General features: G+C 41.5%; 1 protein-coding gene across 1 annotated transcript in view; it reads left to right on the top strand.

Moving 5' to 3' along the window:
* LOC113406429 (centrosomal protein of 128 kDa-like) overlaps positions 1 to 27,487 on the top strand; it is a 110,055-nt gene that overhangs the window by 40,252 nt on the left and 42,316 nt on the right. Inside the window, exon 3 of the mRNA XM_026651273.1 lies at positions 3,082 to 3,105. Coding sequence (XP_026507058.1) covers positions 3,082 to 3,105 — 24 coding nt within the window. The remainder of the gene's footprint in view (positions 1 to 3,081; positions 3,106 to 27,487) is intronic.

The following is a 27,487-nucleotide window of genomic DNA, read 5'->3' as shown; positions in this document are numbered from 1 at the left end:
ATCTGGTCACCCTATCCTGATCCCACTTCAATCGATGGCAAAAAACAACAACAAATCCTCCCATTGATATTAATGGGCATAGGGTTGGGCCAAAAAATAATCACAAAAATCTCCCCAAACCTCTAATTAACATTGACTAAGTACAATATACTTTCTCTCTCGGTCCTGACATCCAACTACACCTCTACCCCGATATAATGCGACCCAATATAACACGAATTCGGATATAATGCGGTAAAGCAGCACTCCAGGGGGGTGGGGCTGCACGCTCCGGCAGATCAAAGCAAGTTCGATATAACGCGGTTTCACCTATAACGCAGTAAGATTTTTTTGGCTCCCAAGGACTGCGTTATATCAGGGTAGAGGTGTATGTCTAAATCTTGCAGATTTCTTTTTGCCTAACATCTTTAAGATACAGCCTTTCCCATCCATCCACACTCTCCATGCTCTCATCATCTCGCATCTCAATTACTCCAACATCCTTTTCTCTGGCCTTGACAAATCCAATCTTGCCCCTCTGATATCCATTCACAATGCTGCTGCAAAGATCATTTTCCCTAGTGTGTTGCTTTGACATCATTAGCCCACTCTTTGCATCCCTCTGATGGCTCCCTCTTCTCTGTCACATCAAACATAAGCTATTTGTCTTCACTTGCAAGGCCCATCATGACCCATCTCCACCTATTATCTTTCATTCAATATTAAAAAGTCAACTCCTGCTTCCGATCAGCCAGTGATGCCAACCTGTATTGCCCACTTGTTAAATTTTCAAACTAACACCTTCATGCTTTTTCCCATGCAGTCCTTCATGCTTGTAAACATCCACAAAACTAACTCATTATCCTCCTTAAAACTCTCCTTTCAGTAACTCAGCCAGAGATTAGGGATCTATTACAGGAGTGTGTGTGTGTGAGTTTCTGTGGCCTGCAATGTGCAGGAGGTCAGACTAGATGCTCACGACGATCCCTTCTGGCGTTAATGTCTATGAGTGTATGGTGCCTACAAAAAAATTGACAGTGATTAGGCTGCTGGTGTGCTGGGACCACTGCCTATCACCCGGACCAATACTGTCTGATTGTTTCCTTGTATTCCTACAGCTACCTGTGTCCATCTGTTGTCTCTTGTCTTATACTTAGATTGTAAGCTCCTTGGGCTAGGGACTGTCTTTCTGTTCTGTGTTTGTACAGTGCCTATCTCAGTGAAGTCCTGGTCCATGGCTCAGGCTTCTAGAAGACCTATGAGGATCAGGGTTCAGAAAATTAGAGATGGCTAAATTCCAGTTCCTCCTTTGTTGGGTTTGGCAGGTTCCACATTCTCTCCTGGGGTAGTAGATATTCTGTGAACACCTTCTACCTTTAAAATTGTAATCTCATGTTCTACAAGTTTCAACAGCTACCAGCAGCTCCAGTAAACTTTTTTAAACCCTGTTGGTGTGAGTTGCGTGGGAGGGATGGCCATAGGCTGTGCACATCTGGGTATGTTCCACGCCCCCCAGCTGTTGAGGAGGAAGAAGGAGCTTCTTGGCCTAGGTCTCTACTAGAAACTTTTGCCAATATAATAACATTGAACAGTGGTGTAATCATTTATGACATTTTTATACCAGCAAAAAAGTCCTTTTGCTGATATAGCTTATTTTGTTCACGGAATTGGTATAAGCTATACAACCAAAAGAGTTCTTTTGCCAGTATATACTGTCTCCATTAGAAGGTTTGCCAGTGTAGAATTACTGCTATAGCTATACTCACAAACCCTTTTTAGTGTAGACTTAAACTTGTTTTCTTCCTCCACAGCCTTCTGTCTAATAGTGACATGAGGTTAAGAAAGTTTATACAATAAGTCCCAATAGTACATAGAGGAAAGGGGAAGAGACAGCAGACCACTTTCAAATGGTTCATATAGGAATGCCTACAGATTTTCTGGTTGATTTTAACTGTAGACCCCTTAGTTTGTACACTCTTCAGTTGCTTAGTTAGTCTATTTTTATTATGTCTATATTTGGGTTTTCCTTTTGTTTGTTTTTTTAGGTTTTTATTTTTATTTCTAACAAAATTATACTAGTCAGTCTATCAAGAGGAGGTAGCATCAATGTAATTTGCCTTTTAGCTTTATAAAGCACTACCTAACATAGATGCTAATACAATATAAACACTGAAAAACAATCAGATCACAGTAATGAAGACAACTCAGGGAAGACCTCTGCTCAACATGCAGCAATGGTCAAAAAAGCAGACAAAATGTCGGGATGCATAAGAAATAGGGTAGAGAGTACTGAAAATATAACATCACCATATGAAATCAGTGGTACACCCTCACTTGGAATTTTGTGTTCTGGTAACTCCATCCCAAGAAGGACGTAACAGAAATGCAGTGGGGTGCTTAGAGGCTATGAAAATGAGTTGGTGCATGGAGAAACTCTCACATGAAGAGTTTGGAATGATTGAAACAATTTATCTTAGAGAAGAGAGGAATAAGAAAGTGCACGATAAATATAATATGTAAAATAATGAATGGTACAGATAATGTAGATAAGAACTTCTTTTTACAATTTCATATGATGCAAGGACAAGAACAAGAAGGCATCCAATTAAACTAAAAGATGGCAAAGAGGAAATATTTCATATAACATGCATTTAGACAACGGAACTTATTGCCATGGAGGCCAAGAATTTATCAGGATTCAAAAAAGGATTGGACATTTACATGGTTAAAAAAATATTCAAAGTCATGATAAATACTTCAAAAAATTGTAAGTGATATCGTATCTCCTGCTTCAGGGCAGAAGCCAGACTCTAATAGGGGATCAGAAGAAACCTTCCTTTTTGGCAAGTTCTTTCATAACTGTTTTCTTCAGGGTTTCTTTCACCTTCCACTGAAGCAACTGCTAAAGACAAGATCCTGAACTAAATGGGCCACTGGCCTGATCAAGTATGGCAATTCTTGTGTTCCTATGTAATAAGTTTTTGTACAAAATGTTGTATCTGCTAATACCAGCAAAGACAAAATGAAACCCTTTCATCATGTTCAACTTGTTTTTTATTTGTTCTCTTTACTTTCTAATTATGTATTCTGCTTTATTTGCAGGAGCGTATCATGGTCTTAGAAACAGTAAGTTTCTCTTGTTCCTTTTCAAACCAATTCTAGTTCTTAAACAGATTTTCATATAGTCCCAAAAGGGAAAAGGTCCAGGATGTGTGAAAGAACTTTTCCAAACACTACCCCAACTTCCAAGAAGTTTTTGTTTGCCAATTGACAAAAATGAACCAAAGAATAGGTGAAATTAGCAACTAGCAGTGCATTGGCATGAGGTCATTTAATGGAAATATGTTGGTAAAGCCTAGCATATTTTAAAGGTCAGAGCTCTATAAATACTAATTAGACAAACATTGCCATTTATTGAATTTGTTTAATTTGCTTAAGTTTAATGTAAAGTATTCATTAGTATCTCTTTACCAGCAATTCTGCACTTGGACGGATGAAGTGAGCAAGTAAATTTCAATTAATACTTCTGGGGGAATTCTGCGCCAAAAAATTTAAAATTCTGCAGGCAATATTCTAAAATTCTGCAAAATTCTTCATATTTTGTTGGTCAAAATAACATTATGTAATCATGTCAGTTTCAATCATTTTGGTAATTTATTTCAAAATACTGTACCTGTCGGCAGCTATGTCTGTAACAATACAGACACACACAAAATTCCCCCGAGTAGAGAGTTAAAGAAACCCCTACGACAACCTAGTTCCTGTTTTTCTGCCCCCTCCCCGCACCCTCAAGCCTAACCGGGGAGATCAGACATCCATGCCCCCTTCCCCCAGAGCCCAGCCATGGGGCAACCCCCAGGCCAGACACCTGCACCCTCTACCTCCCCAGATCCCAGCCATGGGACACCCCATGAAAATCCCCATGAAAATCTGCCCAAATTTGGCCAAGTTATAAGTCTTTAAAAAAAAAAACACTAGAATAGTGGTTCGCGGGCTGCATGTGGCCCACTTAGCACACAGCTGCAGCCCAGCTGTGTGCTAAAGGGTGGCGGGGTCCAGGACTGCCAGGGGCTGCCATGCGGCTGGCTGCGGGGTCCAGGCTGCCACCCTGCCCTGCACACCAGCATCCAGTGTCAGGGCTGCCGCACAGCCCCGCACAGCAAGGGTCGGGGTCAGGGTTAGCAGCGGGGTCGGGTCAGGGCTGATGCCTGGCCCCGCACAACGGGGTAAAGGGTCCCTGCTGCCCAACCCCTCCACCAGGGCTCCGCTCCTGGCCCCACTTTGTGGAGGGATCTCTGGGCTGGGGGTGCTGGGCATAGAAGGTTGGAGGGGGTTGGGGGAGTGCTGTGGTTCTCAAACTGCAGCCCAGGTAACACATATGTGGCCCACAATGTTTAATTGGTTGAGAACTACTGCAGTAGAGAGTTGGTAGAACTTTGCAGCTAAATTCTCCAAAAATTCCATCTGCACAAATATTTTATAGCAATGCTCTCTAATCAAAAAGATCCAATAACAAATTGAGTAATGTGTCAGTTTATTCCAGGTAAACCCATAGTAACAGTTTAATATATTCTTACAATCAACAAGGTATATGGAAAAATACATTTTTCTCTTCTATGCAGGACAATCATGTTAATCAATAGTCATACTTGTGTTTGCCTTGGCACTTCCTCCTCCTTCTAAGAAAAATAACCAGATAAACACATCCTCTAACTGCATGCCTGCTAGAGGTCTTTACTTCTGTGCTGGGTGCCATTTGAAACAAATCTCTTGATTATTCACTATCCCTAATTTAAAAAAAAAAATCTTTCAAATGTGATTTAAAAACGAAGCAGTACATTTGTCAAATAATAAATTTCTTAGCATCAGCCATTATATTTTGTTCATTCATAAAATATCTGCATGCTAAAATGTACTGTTGCATACAAAATAGTGTAGGTCAAATGATTTAGTCCTTTCTTAAGCAAAACTATCATTAAAAAGTTATAGGATTTGGCCCTATGTTACCTTAACACGATCAGTCTGACTTAAATGAAAGACCAGAAAATTCTATTTGAGATTAACTCTTCCTTAGTTTACCCCATTGGACCAATGTGTTACATCTCCTTTGATGTCTATTATAGCCTGCTGTTCTAATACTCATCAACAGAAAACATGAGAGTTGAGGAAAAAGTTACTCTGAATTCTTGACTCTTGTTAGCTTGGTTCAGACTCCTAGGAACTGTTTCTTCTCTCCTTTACAGTGGTGTAAATGTAGAGTAACTCTATAGATTTATACCAGTATCATTGACTGATCCTGAATGTTATGAAATGGTTTTATATATGGACTTCCTTTTTCAGTATTAGTGTTTTCTGTGTTTTGTTTTAAATAATATTGCGCATGCATGAAAGTTAAGACTTTAAGCATCAGTAAGGCAAATTTCTCCTTGATGCCTTGAACAGACTTAGAAACTCAAGAGATGCTCTACTCTTCTTCTCCATTAGGAGGACTAGAGTGGAGTCAATTCTCTGCTCAATCTCCCCTTCCAGCAGTATCACTGAAAGGGAGACAAGGATCACAATGCATCAGAGAAGGATCTTGTGACCATCTCCAACCCCTGAAATTTAGAGGGCCCCGCAATATTTTCAAATCTTAAGGTGTCATATAGTACTAGGAAACTCACTCTCACGCCTGTTTCTTGGCTGTCGTTCTACATGTCATTGAGCATTTAGGAACTCTTTAATCTGAGAGTTAATAGCCCCCTCCCTTTTTGGTGTGCTACTGTAGTGTTATGCCAGAACTGCTCTCACATCAAAGGGTTTGTAGTGCTTCTGGAACCAGGCAGTCTTTTGATGTTACAAAAATGATCAGGGAGGGGAACTCAAAGCTCCACCACCCTGCGTGCCTCATCCTTTCCTTTCCTTTCATCAACTAGCTAGCATGTCACTTCCTCTAGCCAGGGGTACAACCCTTGCCCAAGATTCCCTACTTCCTTCCTTTCTCCCCAGACCTTTGGTGGGCAGCTGCTGCAGCTACCACTGCCAGAAGCATTCCCAGTTACGTTTCCCTGCAGTTTGGTCTCCCAAATGCCTCTTTCCTCCAGGTTCTTATCTTCCTCTCCAGCTATTTATTTATATTCCTTACTCCTGTCTGTTCCTCTCATATAGGCTACTGCTCTTGCCAAAATGCCCTTCTGGTTCTCTAACCTCTTCTATATCTCTTCCCTTGTCCTTCAGTTCGCTACTAACCTAGCCCTCTCAATAGTTTTCACCCACCCCTGTTTTGCTGCTCCGCCTCCTTTTATTGCTCAGTGACACACTTTTGCCTCCAGCACCTTACGATGACCCTCTGTCCCAGCTATCTCTTATTTCCTGTTCCTTACCCCTTTGCTGCATTGAAAAAAATTAGGATTGAAAAGCTTACCATAACAGATTTATAAGGATACCTTAAACAGTACTCATCTATAGTATCTAGTTTACATACATAGACTCTGCAAAATAAAATTTTTCTATTCAAAGTTTTCCCCCCAACTCTACTTCCCTTAAACATTGCACATCATCATAAAATTATATACAAATTTGTACTCCTTATTCTGGAGTAGCGTATTGCTAGTTTTCTGTTCTTAAAATATAGATCCATTTTTGTATTTTAAAATAATGTGATATAATCAGCTAATATTTTTAACTGGGAAAATTAATATGCTTGTGTTGAGACCTTGAAGGCCAAATATATGGCCCAGCATAATCTGAGAAAAGTAGTGTTTTACTGTGCATGTAATAAAAAATGTTTGAAGACAGTGGCACTAGAAGGCATTATATAGAATCATATAAATATACAGCTGGAAGGGACCTCAAGAGGTCATCTAGTCCAGTCCCCAATACTGAGGCAAGACCAAGTATACCTAGTCTAACCTGTTCTTAAGATCCAGCAATGACAGGGATTCCACAGCCTCTCTTAGAAGCCCATTCCAGTGCTTAACTATCCTTACAGTTAGAAAGTTTTTTGTAATACCTACCCTAAACCTCCCTTGCTTCAAGTTAAGCTCATTTTTCAACCAGTTATGTATCCATAATATAGTAATTTCATCTAGACCACATTTCCCTAGTTTCCCAATTGATGTTCTCATAAGCACTTTGTCAAAAACCTTATTAAAATCAAGATCTATCACCTCTACAGCTTCCCCCATCCACTAGGCCAATACCATATCAAAGAAGAAAATTAGGTTGGTTTAGTATGAGTTGTTCTTGACAAATCCATGTTGGCTATTACTTATCCTCTTATCTTCTAGGTGGTTGTAGACTGATTGTTTAATAATTTGATCCAGTATCTTTCCAGGTATTGAAGTTAGACTAACTGGTCTATAATTCCATGGGTCCTCTTTGTGATCCTTTTAAAAGGTAGGTACTGTGGTTGCCCGCCTTCGAGAAATTGCACATGTGCATTCTACTCTTGGTGTGCGCGCCCCCATGCACAGTCACCAGAAATTTTTCCCTTAGTGGTACTCATCGGGGTGGCTTGAGTGCCCTCTGCTGCCGCTGGGATCGGTAAAGAGGCCCAGCCAATCTGAGTCCCCTCAATTCCTTCTTACTGCCTGTGATGGTCACTGGAACTGCTCTCCTTGCTTCTGCAAGCACTCTCAGTGGACTGTATCCGCTCATATTTTATTTTGAATAGTTTAGTGTTAGTAAGTTTATTAGTGTTTAGTTAGCTAGGTTTTTACTTCATCTGATGGTTTCATTTGATTCCCACTACCACGGGATGCCTCAGTCATCGGGCTTCAAGCCCTACATTTCCTGCAATAAGGCTGTGAGCTATCTGTGCTCAAGTTGCTTTAAATGCCTCAGGGAAGCTCAGATCAGAGAGCATTGTCAAATTTTCAGGGACTTTAAGCCCCACATGAGGAAAGATTGTGAAGCCAGGCTAAAGTTTCTACTCATAGAGCATCCCTCAGACCTCTATCTGAGCCATGTCGATCAGACTCAAGACTGGGTGTAAGGAGTGCAGCACTCAGTAAGGAGTGCGCCTCCTACCATGCATGAGTCCTGTCACCATTCACCATCCCCAGTGCCTAAGAAGAGGCATAAGAAGCAGAGTGCAGAAAGGGGGAGATCCCGGCACCAAAGACTGCTAGTTATGGGGTTAAGAGTAGTGTGTGGTCTAAGTCTAAGCACACCCCTGCTTCGGTACCGCAGAAGAAAGCACCATTGACCCCAACATGTAGGAAAGTACCATTGACTGAGTAGCCAGAAGGAGCACCTTCCACATCTGTGGCACTGCACCGTACCAACATGATCTCAGTACCAATCATACCATAGGCATTTGCAGCTGCTAGGGACATCCTGACCCTAGTGTTGATGCTCTCGGTGCTGGAGGGCATGGGAGAACCAACAAGATCACTACAGCTCTCAGTACCATCCCAGTCTCATGTACCCCTGATAGCTCACTCTTTGGTACTGTCAAAAGGAAACTCCACAATGCTTACTTCTCTGCAGGCCTCTCCACATAGGCATCATCTGGAATTGCGCCTCCATGGTGAACGGAAGGAGAGTCATCTTCTTCTGAACAGGAAGTTGGGTCCTACATTTCTCGTGCTCAGAGCTGTTCTTGCTACCCCTCCTCCAGATGTTTCCATCCTTCCCACAGATTCTGTCACAGGAATGCCATAGAGTGGTTGGCCAGGAGGTCACTGGCATCTGTCCCGTAGCCTTTTGGAAATCCCTCTTTCCCCCTGTTTCCAGATCCAATTCCAGGCTCTTCTATTTGATTGCCTTGGAAAGACGTGCGGCTCTTATTCACCGGACAGCATCTGTTCCTGATTCTGGTACCAAACCTCATATCGGATATCAAGAGCTGGCTCAGCAGGACCTGGCAGATCAAGAAATGAAGGAAGAGCATCTGCAGCCAGTGCTGGCCTCCTCTTCCTCTTCCCTTGATGAGGTAGTCTCAGAAGGGGTCATGTCGCCTCCCCCAGATGACTATAAGGCACACCAAGAATAGTTAAAGATGGTTGCTTTAAGTTTGGGGACTACAAGTGGAAGAGGTAAAAGAATCCTCTTACTGCCTGGTCAATATTTTAGCCCCTGCCAGTCCTTCCAGAGTGACTCTGCCTCTATGGACGTAGTTAAAGTGTTGTGACAGACCTTTGCATCCCTTACACCCACTTCAAAAGGGACAAATGCTAGTATTGTGCACCCGCCCAAGGTTATTAGTTCTTTTACTCCCATCCTGCCCCCTGGGGTTCCTGGCATTTTTGGGTGCTAATGAGGGGAAAAGGCAGGGACATCAAGGCACAACCCCAAAATCCAAAGACTCAAAAAAGCTAAACTGGTTTGATAGGAAAATTTATTCTACCAGGGGGGTTGCAACTTTTGGGCAGGTAAGACTTTAACATATGGGACTCTATGCTAAAATTTAAAGAAATGCTGCCAGCAGATGGTAGGCAGGAGTTCTCCTCACTAGTGGGTGAAGGAAACTTGGTGGCAAGGGCCTCGATGCAAGCTGCTCTGGATATGGCTGACTTGACTGCCAGGTCTGTGGCCATGCCTAGGAGCTTCTGGTTGCAGTTCTCTGGGCTCCCGCAGGTGGTCCAACATACTGTGCAGGATCTTCCCTTTGAGGGATCCTCCTCCTTTTTTGGAGCAGACTGACCCTAAGCTCTGTGGGTTAAAGAACTCAAGGGAAACAATAAAGTCCCTTGGGTTGCATACCCCAGCCCCTTCCAGGAACCACTTCAGGCCTCCGCAATCCCTCCGGTATTCTGTTCCAGTTGTCCAACAGGACCTGCAGAGGAAACTAAGTAGAGGTGATAGGCATAGGCTTCATCCTCCTTCTACCTCTGTATCAATGCCTGGTCCACCTAGACATCTAGGGGGTTCTAAGCAGGCATTATGATGGGACTCTTGAGGATGTCATACCAGTTCCCAAGATGCCAAACCCCATTTTCCTTTATTTGCAAACCACTTTCCCATTTCCTCAGTGCTTGGTCCTGTATCACCACAGACCTTTGGGTGCTGAGCACTGTAGAAGTGGGATACATTATCGGGTTTATTCCCACGCTCCCTCCCTTTCCCTCTTCAGGGCCCCCTTGTGTGAAGAACTTCTGGTTCCAGACATTCAATCGCTCCTTCAGGTGGGAACCATAGAGGAGGTTCCACAGAATTTAAGAGGGAAGGGTTTCTACTCCCAGTACTTCCTAATCTCAGAAGCAAAGGGAGGTCTCAGACCTATCCTAGACCTGTGTCAGCTCAACAACGATCTCAAAAAGATAAAGTTTTGCATGGTCACCCTGGCATCCATCATTCCCTCTCTGGATCCGGGGTATGCCAGCCTCGATTTTAGAGACGCTTACTTTCATGTGTCAATATATGAAGGACACAGAAAGTTCCTCAGGTTTGTAGTGAAGCATTTGCATTACCCGATCACAGTGCTTTTGTTTGGCCTCTCTGCAGCATCTCAGGTGTTCACACAATGCATGGCTGTGTAGCAGCATTTCTGAGGAGACTAGGAGTGCAGGTCTACCCTTACCTGGACAACTGGCTAATCATGGGCTGATCCAAGTGATATCCAGTGTTGTACTCATTTTAGTCAACATTCAAGGTCCCAGGCCTATTGATCAATGCAGACAAGTCTACCCTTTGCCTGTTACAGAGGATAGAGTTTATAGGGGCAGTGTTGGACTCTACCCAGGTCAGAGTGTTTCTCCCAGAGTCAAGATTCCAATCTTTCTGATCGTTAGTGACACATCTCAAGTTTCATCCAATCGCAACAGCCCAAAACTGTATGAGGTTCCTAGGACACATTGCTTTATGCACATATAGAATACAACATGTGAGACTGCACCTCAGATCCCCCAAACATGGCTGGTCTCAGTGTACTAGCAAGCCGTCTTCATCTGGACACTGCGCTCACGGTACCTTCTTAAGTTCTGGTTTCACTTAATTGGTGGTTAGATCCTCTCAATGATTGTGTGGGCGTTCCTTTCATCCGCCCTCAACCATAAATGAGTCTGGTCTCAGACGCATCGCGTTAGGGTGGGGGCTCACCAGGGGCCCCTCTGAATTCAGTGTCTTTGGACCTTGCGGGAGCTCTCTCTTCATATCAATGTCCAAGAACTAAGGATGATTCATCTTGCCTGTCTGTCTTTTCTACCGCATGTCAGAGGGAGAAACCTGTTTGTTCTTACAAACAACACTGCAGCTATGTTTTACCTCAACAGGCAGGGAGGAGCTTGCTCATCCCTCCTTTGTCAGGAAGTGGTTCACCTATGGGACTTTTGCTAGCCCATTCAATCAACATCAAGGCCTCTTACCTTTCAGGGGTGCAGAACAAGCTAGCAGACTGCCTGAGCAGGTCATTTTCGAGTCACCACAAGTGCTCTCTTCGCCCGGATGTAGTCAGATGCATTTTCCAGTGGGGGTTGGAGGGAGAATTCCCCAAATAGACCTATTTTCAAACAAATTCAACAGAATATGTCACCAATTCTACTCTCTGCAAGGCCACAGTCTGGGCTCAATCACCGATGCCTTCCTGCTACCCTGTACAGAAAAGCTTTGCTACAATTTCCACCAATCCCACTCAGACACCGAGTGCTACTGAAAATCAAGCAGGATCACAGCCAGGTTATATTAATAGCCCCAGCGTGACCCTGCCAACACTGGTCCTCCACTATACTGGACCCCTTGGTGACATCTCCAATTTCAATACTATTGCACCCGACTCTCATCTCCCAAATCCACGGTTGGCTGCTCCACCCGAACCTGCAGTCCCTTTAGCTAATGGCCTGGAAACTCCATGGCTAAATCCTAGAAACCAGGCTTGCTTGGAGCAAGTTTGCCAGGTCTTACTAAGTAGCAGAAAGCCCTCCACCGGGGCCGCCTACGTGTCAAAATGGAAGCAGTTCTCTGTCTTGGTCTGTCAAACCGGAGTCTCACCAATGCATTCATCCATCCAACACCTACTTAACTATGTGCTGCACCTGAAACAGCAAGGCTTAGCAATTTCCTCTATCAAGGTTCCCCTGGCACCAATATCAGCTTTCCACCTTTGTCTGGATAACTGTTCTGTTTTTCTAATGACATGAAAATCAGATACCTTGAAGGCCTGGAAAGATTTTACCCTCAATTAAGGGAGCCTGTTTCCCCTTGGGACGTGAACTTGGTCTTGTTTAAACTGATGGGACCACCATTTGAGCCTTTAGCAATGTGCTCCTTACTACACATTTCCTGGAATGTGATTTTCCTGATTGCTATAATTTCTTCCACAAGGGTCATTGAACTGTGTGCCCTCACATCTGAACCACAGTGTACAGTCTTCTTTAAAGATAAGGTTTACTTACACTTTCATCCAAGTTTTCTCTCAAGTGGTTTCAAATTTTCATAACAATCAATTAATTTATTTTCCTGTTTTCCACCCGAAATCACACGCAAATAGGGACAAGCAATGGCTACACACATTGGACGTTAGATGAGCACTAGCGTTCTACTTAGACAGGACCAAACCATTTTGGCATTCCATCCAACTGTTCATTGCAACAGCAGACAGAATGAAAGATCTTCCAATCTTCTCACAAAGAATTTTGTCTTAGATAACTTACTGCATCTGCACTTATGATTTGACAGGCATTTCACCACTAGTTAAATTGACTGCTCACGCCACAAGATCATAAGCATCCTCAACAGCGTTCCTAGCTCAGATTCCTATCCAGAACATTTGAAAAGCAGCAACCTGGTTATCAGTGCAAAGTTTCCTTCATCTTTCTCTTGCTCCTAATGTATTTATAGTACTACTTCTTATTGCCTTTTATTTCTTTTGCTAGGTGTTTGTTGAATTCTGCTTTTTTTGAAGTCCATTGTCCTTTTTCTGCTCTGCTCACTCCTTCCTTTTCTTAGAACCACTACATTTACTATTTTATGATCATTTTCACCCAAATTTTCTTCATCCTACAGATTCACAACCAATTCTTCCCTTTTAGTCAGAATGAAGTCTAAAATGGCAGCCTCCCTAGTTACTTTCCCCATTTTCTGAAACAAGATGTCACCAATACATTCCAAGAACTTATTTGGACATTGTGCATTTTGCTATATTACTTTTCTAACAGATGTCTGGATAAAGTCTCCCATTACCACCAGGTCTTATGTTTTGGATAGTTATCTTATTTAATACAGAAGTGCCTCATCCATCTTCTCCCCCTAACTTGGTGGTCTATAGTGAACCCCTACCATGATGTTACCCCAGTTTTTCTTTCACCAGAGACTTTCAGCTGCTCTGCCCCTGTGGGCTTTTGTTACCTGCACCCTTTGAACCCCTTGCTGAACTTCTTATGGAAAAAAGATTACTAATTAAGGTAGATCTGCCCGAAGAAGGGTTAAACTTTATTAAATCACTCAGTGTTTGGAGGTCAGAATGACAGCTTCATATTTGGTTGCTGATAAGTAGTCATTCTGCTTGCCTAACTGCCTGGCTTGATAATGTGCTTTATAGTCTTGCTCAGAATGCTATCAGTACGTAGTGCATTCTCCAGGTAAGAAGCTGTCCTTTGATTTTGTGAAGATAATGTGAGCTTGCTCTAAAGAGTGTAAGGGATTGAATCCTGCTGCAAGACATTAATATACAGAAATGTTCTTGGTTTCCTTCCAGGGAGAGTGGAAATCTACAAATCTCCAATGTCAGGGCTATAATTTTTTCTAGATATCATCTTTCATTTCTCAGAGACCAAGCAAAAGTGCTGATATACAATGGTCCTCAGTGAGGCAGTTTATTGGGCATGGCACATACTATAGAACTGCTTAAAGGGGATGCTCTGTATTGAGTCCATAGGATTTTCTTCAGGAATATTACTTGTTTAGTATGTGAAATGTTTTTCTTCATATTTCCATAAACAGTAGTCAAATATGCCAATAAGCTTTGTAAATAGGCCATTCATATGCTTGTTTAAGCATTTTATTTTAAGTAACCACCCCATAAAGAGGATTTGTCAAAGTTTAAAAAAAACACAGTTTTAATGTAATCTAATAATAAAGAAAGTTTCTAATGTGTTGATAATTTTCACTGTCATATCCCATACATAAAGATTAACTCTTTACAATCAAATCCATAACCCTAAGGAGTACACAAATACCAACTGCATTAAATGGTGAAACTGCAGACACTTTTCATGCTACCTAGTGGTTAAGATGGGAGAGACTTTGAGTCAGGACCTCTGAGTTTTCCTCCTAGCTCTGCCCCTGATTTGCTGTGTAACCTTGGGTTAATCACATAGCTGCTCTGTATTTCAGTTTCCATTATCCTTAAATTGTGGGTAATGATGCTTTCCTCCCTCTCTGTGAGAGCCAGTTAATTAATGCTTGTAATGCTCTTTGAGAGCCACCGTTAAATTATTTTAGAGTACAAAATATTAATGTAAATCGTAAGTGAAAGATTTCAGCCTGTAACAACCCAGAAAAATTGATTGTCCCTCATGATTGGAAATCCTTATTAAACCTGTAGTATGTGTATTGAGTCAGGCTCTTTCCACACATGCTGCCCCCCTGAATTATTCTTCCTTGCTTTCAAATAATTATTTCCAAAAGTATTTCCATTGACTGCAGTGGGTATTGGAATAGATCTTAGTAAATTATGTTAAACTGAGTTTCCCAAATGTGTGGTCCATGTACCACTAGTGGGTCCACAAAGCACTAGCTAGTGAATTATAGAGAACTGATTGGCCAATATAGTGCTGCCGCCTCCTCAAGTCCAAATGCTAGTTTGCATTAAAACGCTCAAAATGCCTGAAATACATTCCTAATATTACTTTTTCCATGTAAACAATTCCTGTCGTTACCACAGGGATGTTATGTGATCATGAATGTGAGGGGAGGTGGTCCATGTAATTGCAAATAGGAGGGGAAGTGTCCGTGAGACAATATCTTAATTACAATGTGGTCCACCCCATGCTAAACATCTGGTGTCTAGATTGAAAGTTCATTTTTTTGGCATGTCCAGTTATTTCTCATTCAGATCCCCATGTTAACAAAGATCCATTGTTTTTAATGTGCATGAATACAGTTTTTGCGTAACAAAAATTCCAAGTCATTTAAGCCTCAATGAAAACAATCTATTGTGACAAATGCGAGTTGAACTCATACATTGTGTAACTTCACAAGTTTCTATGGAGAGTTGTTTATCTTCACTTTCTTGCTCTTTCTTTCACTCATTTTAAAGGTAATCTGCACTTTTCAAATCAATTGTAGTATTCTGTGCTGAAATCCACAATTAAGATGAGCAAGAGGGGCAATTAAAGTGTAGTGAACTATATTTTATTTTCATCGTGGGCTCCTCCTAAACTCATCGGTCACTGGGTCATAGCATGTCTCAGCTACCATGGAACTTGTCTGGTGCATGAGCTAGCCTATAAGCAGTCCAGGTACCTTAAGTGTAATTCTTTACATTGTGTGGTGTATTTTTGCAAAATCCCGCCTTTCCTATCCCCATAGTTAATTTAGACTCTTTGTGATCTGAAGCAATGGGAAAGCTACAAAACCACATCATATAGTAAAACACCATTTACCTGGCATATTTTATACTGGGTCTATGATCCAGACAAGTTCCATAGTGGATCTGAGACATCATCATCCTAGTGCTAGCTTACGTGTTGGATTTGGCACTCTACAATTTTAGGGGTCTTTAAATGGGAAAAAAAAGATTCTTTCAAAATCATATGTGTTAGGTGCATTTTGCTATTCAGGTATTCAGCAAGCAACTTTACATTTAGTTCATTTTAAAAAAAAAACTCTTGTGGGTCACCTTTAACATTATGTCTTCTAGGTGAGTTGTAAGTAACTGCCTGCTGAAATACACGGCGTCACTTAAAATTATGGATACATTTAATCTTTTTTATGGATAGTCTTTGGGGATTAACTAACTGGTACTTAAGTCATCTCTAGTTTTTAAAAAAAACTCTAACTCTACTGATTGGTCACTTGTTTTACCTATCTCAGGAAAGAAAGCAGCACTGTACATGACAGTCAGTAAAGTTTTATTGTGTGTGTGTATTCAGTGTATTAGCTATTAAACCAAACTTTAGGTGGAATATATACAAACCCAATTTGATTTATTTTTGTGTTTATCACTGTGGCTTTGAAACTAAAAATAAAATAGAGTGTCTGATTTTGATTTAGATCTGTCCCTGGGGATAGCACACAGCTGCCTATCACCAAGAATACATCAGTATAGGAGGATTAACTGTTCACATACACTTTAAACATCAAAGTGTTTATATGAAGTCATGGAAAATGAGTAATTCGTTTTATCATTCTCTGTCTGAACACAATGCCTCTTAAAAAGTAAATAATCTTTTATTTTAAAACCAGAAATGATTAATATCATTCACTGAATGGAACAGTGTGCTTTTAAGTAAATTAACATGGATGCTGCTTCTATCAGTACAATTGGAGTTTTTTCCACTTATCAGTACCATCAGTGCACTGTATCAGTACCCTCTGTTCCCTGCTAAATAATGAGCAGACAGACATGATTGCTCTCTTCAGGATTACTTGTATGCATTATGGCACATAGTTTGCTGGTTTCTGGGAAATAATTAGCAGTACTTAATTGCCCTCTGTGTCAGGTGTTTCCACCATTATTTTTAGCATTTTGTTCTGTGTGGCTAAACTCTAAACTCTTTTAATAGAGAAGAGTGTAGTCATTAATGATATAAATGCAGCACTTGATCCATATTATGGAGGTTACTATGAATGTTATTAAACCATTGTTGCACCACTTCTATGGGTCAACTAAAAGATCAGCCTTCTTTTCTTCTTTCCCTCCCTCTCTTTGACCTGTTCTTTGTGCTGCCTCTCTTTTTACTGCAGTTCTCCTCCCTGTCTTTGGTTTGTTTATTTTGCCCTTTCTATTCCACCACCCCCAAAATGTCCTCAGAGGTCTTATGGGACAGGTGTCTTCTGTGCCTCAAAATGAGATACATGTGGAATTGTACAAGTTATTCTATGCACCTCAGATCATAAATTGAACTTCTTTTTAAATTAACATATATAAATTTAATGCTGTCTTGAAGGCTTTTCTCAGCATTAGGGCTGGATTAAGACATAGTTACTACAGGCACATGCTTAGGGTTTCAACTCCTGGCATTACATGATAAAATGAGAAGCTGAGCTTTCATTTTTTAAAAAGGTATGAAACCATTGTGGATGCAAAGTAAAGCTTAAAAACATGAAAAGAGTATAACTGGTGCCTGCCTGAGTCTGCAGACAATCTGAAACATGAGATCCAAGACATGTGAACTACCCTTTCTAAAACTTGCTGCCACTCCAAAGAGGTGCAGGATAATGGTATAGGCCTGGTGTTAAGGGGGCCTATGTGAGCTGTGCCTATGGCCCCCAGAGAGCTTTAATTCAGCCCCACATGAAAGTTAAATCTCAAATGAAAGCTGTCCCGCTGTTTGGAAGTCTAGTACTTCAGGAAGATAGAGAAGTTAACGTATACAGTAAACTAAAGCTTTTGAAGTTTGATTTGGCTTGTGAACCAAGAAAACAAAAGATGTTTAATTTTGTTAGGTGTTTTTGTTCAAAGTCAGTAGCTTTACAGTCCTTTTCCTGTGATGTAATGTTCCTGAAAGGTATTGTTCCTCTAAGGGCTTGTCTATACTGGCAAGTTTCTGTGCAGTAAAGCAGCTTTTTGCACTCAAACTGCAGACATGTACACACTGCCAAGCCACTTTGTGCGCAGAAACTCCTCAGTTGCAGCGCTGCAAAAAACCCACCTCAACGAAAGTCCTTGGGAATTGCCAAGTGATGTGCCAAGACTATTTCTGCCCCTGCTTTCCCTGCCAGCTCAGGATCCCAACAGCCTGTCTTCCTGAGCCAGACATGCCCATCTGCTCCAACAAAGACCCAGGGTCTGAATTACTTGCCCCAAAGCTGCAGACTTAACTGAAAGCAGCTTACAGAAGTGTTCTTGTCTTTAACACTCAGATGCTTATACAGGGTAAACTCATAAATTGTTCGCCCTCTATAACACTGATAGAGAGATATGCACAGCTGTTTGCCCTCCCCCCCAGGTATTAATACATACTCTATGTTAATTAATAAGTAAAAAGTGATTTTATTAAATACAGAAAGTAGGATTTAAGTGGTTCCAAGTAGTGACAGACAGAACAAAGTGAATTACAAGTGAAATAAAATAAAACACGCAAATCTAAGCCTAATACAGTAATACAACTGTACAGATAAAATCTCACCCTGAAAGATGTTTCAATAAGTCTCTTTCACAGACTGGCCGCCTTCCTAGTTTGGGCACAATCCTTTCCCCTGGTACAGCCCTTGTTCCAGCTCAGGTGGTAGCTAGGGGATTCTTCATGATGGCTCTCCCTTTTCTCTGTTCCACCCACTTATATATCTTTTGCATAAGGCGGGAATCCTTTGTCCCTCTGGGTCCTCCCCCCCCCCCATCTCAATGGAAAAGCACCAGGTTAAAGATGGATTCCAGTTCAGGTGACATGATAAGATGTCACTTATAAGACTTCATTACCCACTTGCCAGCACACAGGTATACAGGAAGACTTACAGGTAAAACAGAGCCATCTGCAGTCAATTGTCCTTGTTAATGGGAGTCATCAAGATTCCAAACCACCATTAATGACCCACACTTTGCATAATTACAAAGGCCCTCAGAGTTATATTTCATATTTCTAGCTTCAGATACAAGAGTGGTACATTTATACAAATAGGATGATCACACTCAGTAGATTATAAATTTTGTAATGATACCTTACAAGAGACCTTTTGCATGAAGCATATTCCAGTTACATTATATTTACACTCATTAGCATATTTTCATAAAATCATATAGAGTGCATCACAACTTGATTGCTTTCTGCACTGTAATTGGCCTCTGGAGCTGTCCCATAATGCCTCAAGTGACCTCTCTGCTCATTGTTTTGAACTCGGTTGCCCTGGAGGCATGCGCCCCTCCCCTTTCAAAGCACTGTTTCTGATAGCCCTTGAGTGCTGTGCTGATCTGCTCCAGGACACAAAGCAAACCATTAATGTGGAATGCTCATGTTATTGAACATAGTGGGTTGTAGCCCACAAAAGCTTATGCTCTAATAAATTTGTTAGTCTCTAAGGTGCCACAACTACTCCTGTTCGTTTTTATAGAGGGGTGTGTGTGTGTATGTGTGTGTGAGAGAGAGAGAGAGATTCATAGATTAATAGACTCTAGGACTGGAAGGGACCTCGAGAGGTCATCGAGTCCAGTCCCCTGCCCTCATGGCAGGACCAAATGCTGTCTAGACCTTCCCTGATAGACATTTATCTAACCTACTCTTAAATATCTACAGAGATGCAGATTGCACAACCTCCCTAGGCAGTTTATTCCAGTGTTTAACCACCCTGACAGTTAGGAACATTTTCCTAATGTCCAACCTAAACCTCCCTTGCTGCAGTTTAAGCCCATTGCTTCTTGTTCTATCCTTAGAGGCTAAGATGAACAAGTTTTCTCCCATCTCCTGGTGACACTCCGATTGCTGTGTTTAATTACAGCATTTTAATAAAAGTGGTATAACTTGTGGCACAGAAACTTGCCAGTGTAGACATACCCTAGGATGACTGCTGAGCAATAGGGGCTGATGTTTTGTTTCACACATAGTTAACTTTTCCATTCATGAAAGCTGGCAGATATATGACTGGTGAGAATCTGCTGTCTCTTTCAGATATCCCTCAACCTTTCAAACCCACATACAGACTAGGACCACAAACTACTCTGGGAAGAAGTAGCAAACCATGCAACTCATCGTAAATTAATGGAGTGGAAAATCAAGGCTTTGATGAACATAAGGCCACTGTAAATGAAGCATGCAGTATGAATGAGTACAGTTTCATTATGGGAGAGGAGCAATTGTGGGCAGTTTAATGGGGGAGATGTTTAGAGATTGATAGATACTTCTGGGCAATTTTAACCTGAAACAGAAAGGTATAGTGGGACCCTATTTGAAAAACTTGATTTAGGTATTTTACAGGTATAAAAACAGTTCTACATTAAAATCTGTAGAAAGCACTCAATTAGCATGTGATTACCATATAATTGTTTTCACATTGGAGGTATAGAGAAGAGTCCAACTGTGTGTGCTGTTGATTAATTTTATTTTTGCAAATTATACGTGTTTGAGCAGTAAAGAACCAGATGTGGTGTAGGAGGAAATAATTCCTTTATTTCCTTAACATGTTCTTAACACAAACTTTGAAGGTAAATCAATCATTTGACTTTAAAAAATTTTCAATAGGACTTAATAAATTAGATTATAAGACATTCATCTGAAAATAAGAAATATACGGTACTATCCAGTTTTGTCTAGGCTTAGATAAGCCTTGCAAAATGATCATGAAAATTTACCAGCCAGATTCAAAATCCACTCACTCACCATTCCCATTTTGTTGCTGATAAAGAAAGAAATGTTGTTTCAATTGTAACCAAAATATTTCTCGCTTTGGGTTTGAATTTTGACTTTTATTAGCCCACTGTTCAAAGATCATTAGAATCAGGGTTTAAATTCATCCAGAGCTGTCTGGGGCGGAGCTCCAGTAAATATTTTCAACCCCCCTAGAGTTTTTATAGCATGTTGGGGGTGGGGGGGACACCTCTGGAAAATATTCAATAAGAATTTAAACCTGATTAGAATGAATATACACTTAACTTTTCTTTCCCTCTCTTTGGTATTATCTCTTCTAAAGAATTTGTTCTGGTAAGTTTTCAGTCTCACAGTTCAGTACTTTTCTTTGTATTGTATGTCCTCAAATTCTTCCAGTTTCAAGAAGTGGCTCACTTATCTGAGTGCATTTTTTCTTGTATAGGTTTTTTCCATATCTGTACCCATAGTGCCTTTCGAATTGGATTTTGAAACTCAGGCAAAATAGTGCAACAGTAATATCAGGTGAAAAGACAAAATCCATGGTTTTAAATTAAAATGTATCAGATTTACTTTGAGGAATTCAATGAAATTGATTTGAGCAGTTATTTAGATTTCTTGCTGGAACAAGTTAATGTGCATCATCAACTGCATCTTCATGCATGTTCCATCCTGCAGTTTAATTCAGAGGTCTAGAAGTGATAGAGACGGAAGAGGGAGTATTCCACTTTTATTTGACACGTTGAGTTGCAACAAGCATGTTTTCTGCAAATGTTTGGACCACTTTCAGGAAATTTGTTATACAACTTTATTGAAACATCTCCCTGGTGAATTTTATACAGCTGCATTTGCCTCCAATCACTGCAGACTGAAAAGCTACATATACCATAATGATTTAATCCTACTTCACCATGGATAATTATGTATGTAGGTCCTTTGCTATTCTTTGTCCACTTCTAAGCTATAATTTATATCTGGTCTTGTTTACAGATAAGCTCAAATCCTTTAAAAAATTAAATGAATACACTGCTTAAGATCCCAAACCATTAACCGATTGTTTGTAGATTAAACACTTACAGATACATTTTGTGATTGGGGGTCAGCAAAACGACAGTGTTTTTAGCATAAAATGTGTAGATTCAATGTATGAATGAAAACACCCTCTGATGTTTCCATTTATTGATACTAATAAAAACAAATGCTGTATGTGTAAAGTCAAAATATGGACTTTACATTCAGAACTCACTGATTACTAAGTCTATGCTTAGTCTTCCCCAGACAGTGTTCCCCAAATTTTCTCTCCAGAATCATGTAACACCTTATACATATTAAAAATATATAGTAGTAAAGTAGTTTATTTTTACTGATATTTTTTAGTTTTTTAAGAGCCCACTGTATTTTGGAAAACTTGCACCAAGACTTGATAAAACATCTTTAATTAAGCAGTTTATCTGGATTTAGGCCTATAGTAAACAGGTTATTTTTCACATGGTGATATTAAAATCTTGTGTATGTTTAATAAGGCTCTCCATAATGGGCCTCTGTTAGTCTAGTACAGATCCATAGTAGTTAGGTGCCAGAAGCATAGAGCACTTAAGTATAACAAGTAATAGGTCCTCATTGTACTGATAAAGGACTGCTATAGAGACTGAAGTCATTTGACGTCTTTATTTGTGCCATAAAGGAAGATTGTGGTTTCAAAATAATTTGCCATGGTTATCCAAATATTATATGGCGCTTCACTGATACTGTATAATCCTCTAATATCTGAAGTCTTAAGGGCCTCTGCCAGTGATTCTAATTAAACTGAATAGTAATGGAAACAAAAGGTTCTTTGGCTTGTGCCCTCTAGCTAATTTAGTTTGTGACTAAAGTACAGGTTTAGGGTCTAATCTTGTGAGATGTAGAGCAATGTAAATATGGAAGGTTCTCAATACTTCATAAGACTGGACACTTATTTTTGTATGTAAAGCATTTTTCTTATAGCCTGTATCCACAAATACTTTAGATAGTAAATAATACAGTTAAAAGGTTAACATAAAAATAATAGCAGGGGGAGAGAGAAATTAAGACTTATAGGCAGGAGAAAAAGAGAAATTTTCAGCTGAGAACTAAAAATGAGTCTGTGATGGATTTGGAGCTGCCTTATGAATGTTCTTATCTCGACTGAGTTATTGACCTGTTTACAGTATGCATATATTAAGTTAATTCAATTGTACATTTGTCAGGAAATGTACCTAGGAAAGGTCCTGATATTACATTTCCCTGCAAACACTTCAGGGACAATGCAAAAGCCATTCACTTTGCCCTGTCTCTGACCCACCATGAAGCTCACTAAACCGGTTTCTGACTACAAAACGAAAAACTGGGAAGAGATCACAAAGACTCTGACTAGAGATATAAAAAGACACAGTCCCTCAAGGGGACAGACAAAATTGAGCTGAAGTGAACCTAGACTCCAGAGGTTGGGCTGTCTACAGTGAAATAAGCCTACCTCTGCGATTATAGGTACAATAGACATATGTGTAGACCTTTTATTGTTTTGAAAACCTTTCTTATGTTATATTGTTCCTAATGTTAAGATTGAACAGTACTTTGTTTTAAGAAGGCTATTTGGCATCACTGTATTCACTGCTGATCACAAACTTCCAAAAGGAAGAACTACAGATACCTTAACCCAGTCAGACCTGTTGGGGCAAGCATGGCTGATCCACAGGGTACTGTAATCCAGGATAAAATCTAAGAAGGGATTGCAGGAAAAGGTAATGGCATGAGAGCTAATACCTATGGGGGGTGCACTCATAGAGGCCAGAGGAGGAGCCAGAGGTGCAGCTAACCTTGTTAATTGCGACAAAGTTGATTATTCACATAGATACAAGGTGTTAATATGTTCAAAGGCTTGGGTCTTTTGGCCTTTGACCCAAGAATGGTATGACCTTTCAGAATTTAAATTAAGCGTATTTAGTATGGAATTGGAGCTTTCAAAAAAATCCTCCAATATCACCTAAAATGCTACGTTTCTGCCTTCTGGCTGCACGGGCTTGAATAACGTATTGGTGCATTAGAAACTGTAGCTGGTCCTGCAGCCATCACAGGGAGCTAGGGTGGTCTGAACATACATTTTGCAAGGGTGCCAAAAAATTGGACAAATCATATTTAACTTGAACAGAGACCATGAGAATATTATGCAAAAGTGTTTTGTTGGGGCCTACTTGAATAATGCTGTCCGGAGGGGAGGGGAGGTAGGATACAATGTCGATCAGACAGTAGGCGGGGAGTATCCACAAGTGGTTAGACTGTAACATTGTACATCAGTACAATGTAATCGTTTGAGCGGGTGCGCACAGTGTTCCTGACAATAGCGTCCCTCCATCCCAGGTTCCCATAGCAGAGGAGGAATGTCCGCCCATGCTGCATTTACAAACACTGGCATGTTCCTGAAAACTGCCCAACCCTCCCACACACATTCACACTGATACTCTCCCAACCCATTAGCAGCCTCATAAATATTGTGAATCTCAACCAATCCATCCGAGGCCCTTGAAATAGAATAGTTTGTTTGTTCAAAGGAGGTATCCTTAAATTGACACTCTGTCCTTTGGTCCTTTTCCCAACATTCTGTGATCTTACATCCTGAAATTGGGGGTCCTATATGTGTGTACCCTCACCCCCTGAGGCTAAATACCCAGTTACAGTCCAGATCTGGTGAGATGCAGGGAGGGAGCCGAAGACTGCTCTCGGGCTGTGGTAGTCAGATTGGGACGTTGGAGCCTGGATGTTTTTGGAGGCGAGCTGTAACCACGATAGGTCCCAGGTGGTCCAGCTGGGGGTAAGCAAAGTGTCTGGTTTCTTTACCCATTTGCCGCTGCCTCCTGTAGGGAGTTGCACATACTGGCCAGCTTTGAAACAGGTATCTTGTGTAACATGTACCACGGGCGGGTCCCAGGAGGCTGCATCAGGTTTGTTTGCCAGGAGGATTAACATGGGAGCCACATTTGTTACCTAAAAGGATACAATATAAACAAAATGAATTCATTTATACATTTTAATTCTGGTTTTATGGACCCATGTTGGAATTCCTTGCACTTTCACAGAGGTATCTGTATGGGCCAATACCATGTGCGGGCCGGAGTATTTTGGCTCAAGTACCTCAGGGTTGTATATTCTTACCATGACCTGATCTCCCTCCTGTACTTCCGCCCAGGAGGGAGGTCTCTGGGTGGTCCTGGGCTTCTCGTCGGTTTTGGACAGTTAGTCTCAGGGGATGCAAGACTTCATTTAGACATTTGATATATTCCTGTGCAGTGTCAGAGATTAGGAGGATGGGAGCCGGGACTACACATCCTTCCCCCAATGACATAGTTATTCCAGTAATGAGTTCAAAAGGGTGAAACTCCTATACTAGCATTAGGGGTTGCCCTCATGGAAAGAAGGGAAGCAGGTAGTTATGCTACCCAGTTAGTTCCTTAACAATAGTATCCTCAGAAAGAGGGCACAGATGAGGTTCCCCTGTAGTCAGCATCAAAGTAGCAGGATTAAGAAGATTAAAGTGTGCAATTGTAATGTGTGGGCTTAAGAGGGTGCACTTCCATAAGGAACTAGTATGCCTTGCTGAAGTAAAGAGTGAATAATGTCACCTACCACATCCACGGCCTCAGGTTTGAGAGGGTATTGCTTGGTAGGTGGAGGGAGTTGACTGGTAATCTGGTGGATAGGCAGAGAGGAGCAGGCACCAAACTGCAAGACAGCTTATTTTCTGTCCAAACAGAGGGGAACCTGGAACATAATTCTTGAAAAGGATTAGAGGTGTCCCAAGTGAGAGCCACGGATTTGGCAGTTGCAACAGAAGAGAGAAATTTATCATTACGGAGAGGAATGGTATGAGTATGCATAAATTTATCAGTAAATGTAACTGTACTCTGAGCGAGGTTAAGAGTTGCTGCAAGGTCGCAGAGGACATCCATGCCCAAAATAGTCCCCTCTGCATTTGGACCTACATAAAAAGACTGAGTCCAGAAGAATAGATTAGATTTTACAAGAACAGGGTAGCTTTTATAAGCCGTGAGCTGTGCACCTCCTACCCCTGAAATAGTAATATACTGTTTAGTAATGGGAGGGGAGGTCAGTAATGGAAACAGACACTTCCGTGTCCACAAGAATTGTGCATGGCCAGCCCCTTGTCCATGCTTGTAAGTGTGACCTCGAGGGATTTATATTTGCATTAGCAGTACTGACGAGCAAGAGGGGGCCGCTGGATCCTAGCGGGTCATGGAATTTAAAAGCCTGGCCATTTCCCCTTTACTTAGGTGTGAGTAAGGATTGGCAGCTGGTTAAGATACTGGTTGGGGCCGGTTGCCCAAGGTTACTGGGCTTGGGCATCCGGCTGCCCAATGTCCAGTCTCCCCACATACAAAACACAGTGAGGCGGGGAGGATGGGACCAGGATCAGATTGAAGGGGCAGTGAGGTACTGCAGGGATTCAACTGGCCATGATTCTGTCACTGACTAGACTTTTGGGCCTTGCGCCTGCAGTTCTTTTGGGTATGTCCGAAACACCCACAGTTACAGCAAATTACATTATCTTTTGCTGTTACCACAGCAATGCGAGCAGACTTGCTCTTTATCTCTTTAGCTTGTCTGGCTTCGCATTCAGAGGCCCAAATACAGATGGATTCATAATCAGACCCTTGGTTCACTCCCAAATTAAGGGCTGTTTGCAGGTAGACGTTAAAACCTTCCTTTAACATTTTTAGAAACACCTGATCAGTTTTCTTTGGGTCCACAATGCCTGCATTGCTGGAATACATCTCCCATTTTCTCTCACGATACTGAGAAGCAGGCTCGTCCTTGCCTTGTACGCAGCCCACGATCAGTCCCCAATTACCAGCTCCGGTCCCCAAGACTTCTTGGACGGCTTCCTTAAACTCAGTGCAGGCACGGGTCATATCATTTTCAGATTCAAATTTAACAGAGGCCCAAACGCCGTTTTGGTGCCCTTCTCTAGGGATCTTGGCCCATAATAGATGGGGACATTTAGCTTTTGTTAAGATATAAAGATCCCCGGGATGTAACGTATGGGTGGTAACCATCTGGCTTATTTTTTTCCAGAATATCAAATTTGGGTCTTTGGGCTTTAGATCAGGGAGATTTTTTCAGTAAGCCCCTCATTTCTTTTGTGCTGAGAGTAGTGTACTTATAAGTATTATGAGCCACTCAGTTTTCACCTGACCCTGACCACCGAGTGGTCACTTGGAGAGGGGCCAAGGGAGCACTGGCACTTAATTGTTGGTTAAGAGGGGGAGGAGGCCAATTATCCCAGTGTGTGTCTAAGGGTTCAATCTTGGATTTGTTTTTCAAGGTGTTTCCCATTGTTTTTGTTTTGATCTTTATCAGTATCACTGCTTGAGTCAGGGCCAGTAAAATTACCTTTCTGTTGTATGCTAGCAACAATACAGCCTGCAGAGGAGCTGTTTTCTTTTAGTTTTGCTCTTAGAGCCTTGTTTTCTGCTTCAAGCTCACTTTGTGGTTGAAATCTGCCTTTTGATTCAGCTCTGATGTAAGAGCCTTTTGGAGTATTTCCAACTCTTGTAATTTCCTTTCATATTCGCAATACATTATTGCAATTCCTTTCTCTAATCTTCCTTTCATCTGACCAGACCACCACAACACGCTGTCCATCGTACTCATGCCCTCCTTCCATCCATCTTTTGCTATCATCTTTTGAACCTTCTCATGTTTCCCTTTTATAAAATCAATGAGTCTCCCTCCTGTAGAGGGCATCATTGATGTTCCCTGGGGCCAGTCAATGAGTCTCCCTCCTGTAGAGGGTATCATTGGTGCACCCTGGGGCATGCCAACGAGTCCCCCTCCCATAGAAGGAATCATTGACACATTCTGGGGCAACTCATATGACACTGTATCCCAGCTTCCTGAAACCCACTTAAGCGGTGCTTCAGGGGAGACCGACTGAGCACACCCTTGTACTCAGTCTACTGCAGCACACACTATGGTGCTCAGTACCTGGCGATGCAGCCTTCGCCTAAAGCGATCCCTGCACCCCAAAAACCCTGGCAGTGCAGCCTTCGCCTCCAGCGATCCCTGCACCCCAAAAACCCTGGCAGTGCAGCCTT

Source organism: Terrapene carolina, unplaced genomic scaffold (genome assembly GCF_002925995.2).
Source record: "Terrapene carolina triunguis isolate 2854851 unplaced genomic scaffold, T_m_triunguis-2.0 Scaffold96, whole genome shotgun sequence".
Taxonomy (NCBI): Eukaryota; Metazoa; Chordata; order Testudines; family Emydidae; genus Terrapene; species Terrapene triunguis.
The sequence above is the reverse complement of the archived record's forward strand: the minus strand, read 5'-3'. Positions and strand labels throughout refer to the sequence as shown.